Below are 7819 nucleotides of genomic sequence, written 5' to 3'. Positions count from 1 at the left end.
TCTCTCTCTCTCTCTCTCTCTCTCTCTCACACACACACACACACACACACACACACACACTCTTATATATACATACATACATGCACAAAACCCACAATGACTTATAGTCCATAACTGTCCTCAGTACATCCCAAATTTCCACTGAATGCCAATATCAAAATTATGGAAAAATCAAGACTCACAACACCGTGAGAAAAAAAAAATCCTCCACAAGTAGTTTCAAAGATGGCAACAGACATCAATAAAAAAATAAATAAATAATTCAAAAACCATCATCATATAATAATTGCAGTGGGTATCAGAAAATTGTAGTCAAAGTTGCAACAGTTTATTAGCCAAAAATATATACTTTCTTGTACAATTTGGTTCACACGTATGTACATTTTTTTACTATATATACAAAAAAAAAAAAAAATGGAGACACCTATTTTCTCACTGGACTTCCAGAAAAAAAAAAAAAATCTCACAAATCTGTCTAATCCAGATGATAGTACACAAGCAGACTTTTTTTTCTTGATTTTTTTCATTTAATACATGGACATGCTTACAAGTCGTAACTATACAGAGATTTTTTTTAATTTACAATCATTAGAACAATAATTAAAAAAAAAATCAACTATGATGATGACAGCGCAGATAGAACCATAGCTGCATCCAGTTGGTTCTGGGGCCTGAAAGAAAAAGGGACACAGGGAAAAAAAAATTGAATTGTGATTTTCTGATCATCCAATATGTGGGCAGTACTAGAGATGGCACTGCAACAGATGCTTCTCTTAACTCAGAACAAATGCCTTTGAAAATATCCCAAAGTGATCAACAGGGACTGCCAGTGGATGTGGGATTTGCAGGCCTTGAATGGCTCACAGATTTCTTGTGGCATCAGCTTTCTGGGGCTAGAAGCCACTTACTTTACTTGGTCAAGGCTGGCATCTGGTAAACTCAGGGCCCAGTCCTATCCAACTTTCCAGCAGGGATGCAGCCATAATGCAGCCCCCCAGGGAAAGGAACAAATGTTCCCTTACCTTGAGAAGGCCTTACCCCTCCATGGTGGGAAGTACCCTATTGGCATGGCTGCATCAGCACTGGAAAATTAGATAGGATTGGACCCTTAGTCCACAATGAAGGATGTGATGATCCATCTGCTCATCTTAATAAGAAGCCACATGGCTCTCTGTTGGCTTTGCTGCAACAAACTCAGACTGGCTACCACGTCCCCAGTTTCAACAGACTTCCAACAGACTGTAGGCACGATCCTGGAACTGTTTAGTTTCTGCAGGCCAAAATGTCAACTTGCATCAAATAACTTCAGGCTGCAGGCCTTCAGTTTATTTATGCCATTGCCCTGTCCAAGATTTCTTTACTGAACAGATTCTTCAGATATGCCCAGTCTTTTCGAATTAAAAAGAAGAGGTCGGTGTCTGTATGTTTCTGTGCACACAAGAGGCATAGGGAGTCTTGTATTAGACTCTGAGCACCATGATCCTTTGCATGCTTAATCTGGAAGGAGGTTCCACTGAACAGTGGGGCTTACTTCTGGCTAAACATGCAGAGGATTTCAATATTAAAAAAACAAAACAGCAATACTGCATAGGTAATCTTACATCTCTCAAGGCGTAATTTATGGCAGTCCTTGACCAACTCTCAAACAGCCACAAGTTCTGCCCCTCTCTGTTTTCACTGAACATCACACACTGTGAGACCAACAACATACACTGTGGTTTTTAAAAAAAGAAATGGAGGGAGGTAGAAAATGGCTAGTTACAACTCTCCCCACATTCCTCAATATACACATAGGGTTGATCCCTTGCCTGTTTACTTGGGGGTAAATCCCACTGAGCTCACTGGCATGTAATCCCAAAGTTAAGTGGGCATGAGATTGCACCCTAACACGGAAGCCAACTCCCTGCACGGATCTCTCTTTTCATGTACCCTCTAGGACAGTCAAAGAGTGTCTCTTACCGCCTCTGAACTGGTTGGAAAGCTGTCTTTATTAACTTTTTCTCTACTTCCAAGGCACTAGATCGATCTAAAGCAAAACAAAAAGCAAACAAAAAAGTTCCTTAAAAAATAAAAATAAAATGAAACACCTTTGGGTGTGCTGCTTTTCAAAGTCCCTGAACTGAAGTCACTCTCCAGAACTTGGCTGAGGACATTTTCAATGGTTGCTCAATACAACCAATACAGAAGTCACACCTTGGATTTCAAGTGGGCTCCCCAGACATATTTTACTTGGAAATAAAGTCCTGTTTTTGATTTCAAGTTGGGAACCCCTTTCCAAGTAAATGAGGTTTAAGTGTCTGAGAACAAATGCAGATTTTGTAAAAGAAGAATTTTTTTTTAAAAGGAAAAGGATGCCATCAAGAAAGCAAAAACCACATTCTGACAACAGCAGCCCACTGGGAGAGAAGATATTTTCCAAACCCCTTTTTAGAAGCAATTTTTGAGTATCCTTTTCTCCCCCCCTCCCCCGCCTTCAAACGGTCTCTTTTGATTTATTTCTTTATTTTAAAAGAAACACAAAAGAATAATCCTGGACCGAGAATCTTGAGCTGAACCCCACCAGATACAGGATCTTTTTTCTCCGGGAGGGGGGGAGGGGAGGAGGAAAAAATGGGGGGAGGTCTGTTTCTGAAACAGTAAGAAGCGGAACCTTTAGACAAACTAATAAAGTTGATTCTTTGTTGGGAAAGAAGAAAAGGGAGAGGGCGGAGAATTCAGAATGGGAATATTTGAGGATCTGGGGCTCCTCTTTGACAATCACTCAGTGAACTGGTGCTTTCTTTTGAATGAACTGGAATGCCCAGCTCTGTTCTCCGTCACACACAGAAACACAGGCAATTTAGTTCTTGGGAAGAGTAGGAAGTCCCAGGGAGTTCATTTGGTCCTGATGAAACGTGCATAGGCTGGCGGCCCCCCTCCCCAATCTCTCTAAAAGCAATGGAGATTTTAGCTGCAATCCTATGCACGTTTAGGAATAAATCTTCATCAGTTCTGTGGACATGTTCTCTGGAACCAGATTCCCAGGAAAGGACCTCAAGTCAGTCTATATTTTTAACCCATTCCTGCCCAGCCCACAGGTGTACACACTTGATGCGCATATGCAGCGTTGGGCAGAAATGGCTTAGAAGGGACCCCAGAGAAAGTCGATTTCCATAGGGGACAAGGTAAAGGAATCCAGAGGGACTTTTTCAAGTGGCAATTTGCAGGAGGGAGGGAGATCCCAGGGGCTGCAGGCTAGTCGCCCCCCCCCCCCACGGCTACACGCGATTGCAGCCCCCCTTCCCGCGGTTACCTGTTCCGGAGGACTCCGCGCTCTGCGCTTGGTCCGCGGGTCTGGAGAAAGCTGCGATGGCCGCCGCGTTGGGGGCCGTGCCTGCGTTGGTCCCCGCCAGTCCCAGGAGGTGGGGAGTGTTCAGTAACGTGAGCGGGTGGGGGTGGTGGTGATGGTGGTGGGCCGAGAAGGCCCGGTTGGTGGACCAGCTGGCAAACTTGCCCAGGGCAGGGCACGAGGAGACGAGTCTGTGCGCGGGGGCGGCGGAGGGGGCGGCAGGGTGCGGGGCTCCCACCAGCTGCAGGCTCTGGGGGCCCGCCGTCGCGGCCGTGGCTGGGGGGGAGCAGCCGCTGGGGGGAGACTTCCTGGAGGGGTTATCCGGGCTGGTGGCTGTCTCTGCCAAGGACCAGATCTTGGGCTTGGGGGGCTGCTGCTGGGGTTGCTGCTGTAGCGGGGGGAAAGCCGGGCTGGGAGCCGTCGGGGGGGACGCCGGGGAAGAGGAGCGCGGCTGCAGGAGCCCCGGGGACGGGGCGCGCTTCCTGGCCTCCATGGCCTTCAAGAAGCGCTCCTGGGCGCCAGGAAGGTCCTCGAAGCCGTCGGAGGCGTCCGAGTCGGTGGTCTTGGCGTCGGAGTGGAGGAGCCCCGAGTCCTCCTCCGGGGGCTCCTCTTCCTCCTCCTCCTCCTCCTCGTCCTCGTCCTCCCCGTCCAGGAGCAGAGGCCCCCCTTTGGTCCCGCTCTCCATGTTCTCCGTGTCGATGTTCTCCAGGTCGATCTCCTCGTCGTCGGGGTCCCGCTTGTCCCCCTCGCCGTCCTCCTCGTCGTGCTCGCTGCCGTAGCAGTTGCCCTCCTCGTCGGTGCGGCTCCTGGGGGCCCAGGTCATCTTGTTCTCCTTCTTGAGCCTCCTGCGGGCGTTGGCGAACCAGGTGGACACCTGGGTGAGGGTCATCTTGGTGATGATGGCCAGCATGATCTTCTCGCCCTTGGTGGGGTAGGGGTTCTTCCTGTGCTCGTTCAGCCAGGCCTTGAGGGTGCTGGTGCTCTCCCGGGTGGCGTTCTTGGGCCTGGACGGGTCTCCGAACTGGTACTGCCCGTAGGGGTAAAAGGCCGGGTGGTGATGCGGGAAGGCGGGGTGCTGGACGCCAGGGCTGTCCTTCAGCTCATACTGGGCACCCTAGACGAGGAGAAGGGGGAAAAAGTGGGGAGGGGGTTACAGATAGAAGCCACAGCGCCTTTTCAAGGGGGGGGGGCTCAAGAGCACCAAACCACATTCAGTCACCTCTCCTATGAGGCCCAGTTGCATTAGGGTGGAACTGTCATTCCAGGGGGTGACCAAGAAGAACCCTATGAAGCAGGAAAGCCTGCCTGACCTTGCTGTGGCTTTTGGGGACGGACCTGCCTGCTCTTTTCGACCCCCGGCTCAGAAGGCACCACTTGGGCAAGGAGGAGGTCTAGCCTTCCTTGTCTCCCAGCCCCACAGCCTTCCTCACCACCACCACCACCCCCATGGAATCAAGCCCCCAGGGCTTCCCAGGCAGGCTGAGCGACACCCTTCCAAGTTAGTATCACTGGGAAGCAGCGATCGCGGGTTGCAGAATTCACACGAGGTAGGAAAGTGTCCCAGCCGGAGAGCTTCGTCGAACTTTAGACCAGCGGGTTGAATTGGCGAGAGGTAAAGAGTGAAGGTTTCAATCCTATCCGCACTTTCCTGGGAGTAAGCCCTATTGACTATAAGTGGACTTACTTCTGAGTAGACCTGCTTAGGGTTGGGCTGTCAGGCTGCAACCCTAGGCACACTTTCCTGGGAGTAAGCACATTGAGCACAATGGGACTTACTTCTGAGTAGACACGCATAGGCTTATGCTCTAAGGCTTTGCAAAGCGGAGGTGAAACAGGCCCGGACTGGGCGCGCTGAGCGAGACATTTCAGGGGAGGGAGAGAGGAGGCTGGAACCCAGTTGACACCACTCACTTTCCAGTCTAGAGAAAGCCGAGGAGGACTCCCCCCCCCCCTTCGGATCGACCACTTGCAACTTTGCAAAAGCCAACGGGGAAACGCCATCTAAAGTGGCCTCTGCTCTTGGCCCTCGCAGGACGGGGGGCGGGGAGGTAAACCCTCGCAAAACGAAACCTTGCCTTAGGATTCTTCCGCACCCTGGAAGGAACTGTCAATCAAATTCCCTTGTGGGGGGGGAGCGCACACACAATACAGTACCTATCTCTGCTTCCTTTGTGTGTGCATGGTGTGTGAGAGTGTGTGTGTCTGTGAGAAAAAGGGAGAGAGCATGTAGGAATTGAGGAGTGACTGCGTATGGGGGGGGGGGAAGAGTTTGATTTTCTTTTCCAACTTTCATTGGAAAGCCGCACAGGCCTAGTGTGGCCTACAATATTGACATGCCATAATAGTAGTAATAATAATAAATAATAATAACTTTTGGGGCCAACTTTCTATTTAAAAAAAAAAAACTAAGAAAGAAAGAAAGAAAGAAAGAAAGAAAGAAAGAAAGAAAGAAAGAAAGAAAGAAAGAAAGGGTCACTGATATATTTATAATCTTTTCTCAAAATCCGAGACTGGTCCTTTCAGATATATTTATGCATTTTATTTTAGTAAGATAGCAGGGATTTGCCCCCCCCCCTCCATTAATGATAAAGAAAAGGGAAAAGTCTTCTGTTGCATATATGCGCTGATGGGGGTCTTTTTTTAAAAATCTCCCCTTCCTTCAGTTCAATTCTCGCCAGCGGAAAATTAATAATAATAATAATAATAATAATAATAATAATAATAATAAATGCAAAGCTTCCTCCCATCCAGAATTATTCAGAAGCTGCTTCAAAAGTGGGGCAGCACCAAGGCTTCCGAGTAAGCGGCGTTAAAGGATCAGGGTGTTTTTAAGAGCGAGGAAGTCGGGGCTTTCCTCTCCGAAGCACTCGGGAGTGCCCCTGGGTGAACATTTGCAAGTCCGGTCTTTCACACGCTCGGTCGTCTGCCCAAGTAGGCTTTTTCCGTGCCCGGGTCGAGAGAGGCAGAAACGGACCGGCCGAGTTGGTCACTTGCACACCGGCGGCGGGTCAATTTCACCTTTTCTCTTTCTTTCCATGTTCCTTCCCTTTGCGAGCCCCAGCCTAGGCATGTCTGCTCAGAAGTCAGTCCCTTTATTGCCAATGGGGCTTACTCCCTGGGAAGTGTGGATAGTATTGTAGCCTAAGAGCTCTAGTCCATGCATGGCTACTCAGAAGTAAGTCCCATTATAGTCAGTGGGGCTTACTGCCAGGAAAGTGCGGATAGGATTGCAGCCTGCTCCCGCTACTGTGCAAAGTCACATCCCGGGGGAAGTTGGAAGGCTTCTCTCTCTCCCCCCCCCCCCGCCCCGGCTTTCTTTTCAGGGAGGGAGCTGCGGAGTTGGCGACGGCTGCGGGAGGGAGAGGACTGCGGGCGGCGCGGTGCTTACCAGCTGCGGGAAGATGGGCAGCTCGGCCGTGTAGGGCAGGAAAGCCCCGTATCCTTGGGCGGCCGCGGCTGCGGCGTAGGGCGCTCCGTACATGGAGGACAGCACGTTGGAGAGAGTTCCCGACGGGGTGAGATCGGCCCCGTTGCGGGAGCCTCCGTTCCCTTGGCGATCCGACGGGTAGATGGGACGGATGTACTGGTAGCCCAACTGGGAAAATGCCATGGCGGGTGATGGTGGTGGGGAGGTGGGGCGGGTGGGTGGGTGGGTGGGTGGGGGGGAGGGAAGGGGGGAGAGGAAAGAGGGGAGGGGAGAGAGGGAGGGGGAGAAAGGGAAAGAGAGAGAGAGAAAGAGAAAGAGAGAAAGAAAGAGGCAGAGAGGGGAAGAAGGAGCCCGGCCGCTGGCCCTTCCTCGCCTGCACTTTTTAGCGTCTCTGAGAAACTCTGCCAGGCATTGGTGGTGCTGGGTGGGTTAGGGGGTGGGTGGGGGGAGGGAGGGAGGAAGATGGGGTGGAGACCAGGCGAGGCTGGGGGGCTGCCGCCTTCTCCTCCTCCTCCTCTTCTTCCTCCGGCCGCGGCTGCTGCTGCGTCCCGAGCCTCCAGATCTTCCTCTCTCCACTTTTCCTATTGATCTGAGTGGACTCCGGGTCAGGTCCGAACAGATTGCTGGAGATTATTGGGACTCCCGCCTTTGATTGACAGCAGGAGTCTCCGGGAGACCCTCCTCTCAAGTCTCGCTCTCTTTCTGGCTCTCTCACTCTCTCCCCTCCCTCCTTCCCTCCACTGACGTCGCGATCTTTTATTTGAGTGCTCTCCAAATCTCGTGGAAAGCGATCGCCAATCACTCCGAGCTCTGCGGAGCTGGCCCTGTGTGTGTGTGTGTGTGTGTGTGTGTGTGTGTCTTAATGATGATGATGGTGCCGGGGAGGACGGTGGCTTAAATAAAATATGATGATGATGACGATTGCTTCAAAGGGGCTCGCCCTGCGTTTGAAATCAGAGGGTCAATTTGGGGAGAAGAAATGGAGCGGGGGGGGGGGGAGAGTTAAAACCTTGATCTATACAGAATTTTGGCAGATTTTAAAAATATATATTTATTTATTCCTG

The 7819-nt window shown here is 50.8% G+C and overlaps 1 protein-coding gene across 1 annotated transcript; it reads right to left on the bottom strand.

Moving 5' to 3' along the window:
- Nucleotides 1-316: 316 nt before the first annotated feature.
- Nucleotides 317-7430, bottom strand: IRX3 (iroquois homeobox 3). Its single transcript, XM_066637017.1, has 4 exons — nucleotides 6717-7430; nucleotides 3293-4442; nucleotides 1960-2026; nucleotides 317-671 (listed from the first exon to the last, which is right to left on the bottom strand). Exons 1-4 carry the CDS (start codon nucleotides 6936-6938, stop codon nucleotides 617-619), a joined length of 1494 nt encoding a protein of 497 aa, XP_066493114.1. The 5' UTR covers nucleotides 6939-7430; the 3' UTR covers nucleotides 317-616.
- Nucleotides 7431-7819: the final 389 nt, after the last annotated feature.

The sequence above is a fragment of the Tiliqua scincoides genome, chromosome 9, assembly GCF_035046505.1.
Source record: "Tiliqua scincoides isolate rTilSci1 chromosome 9, rTilSci1.hap2, whole genome shotgun sequence".
NCBI lineage: Eukaryota > Metazoa > Chordata > Lepidosauria > Squamata > Scincidae > Tiliqua > Tiliqua scincoides.
This window is presented reverse-complemented; position numbering and strand designations above follow the sequence as displayed.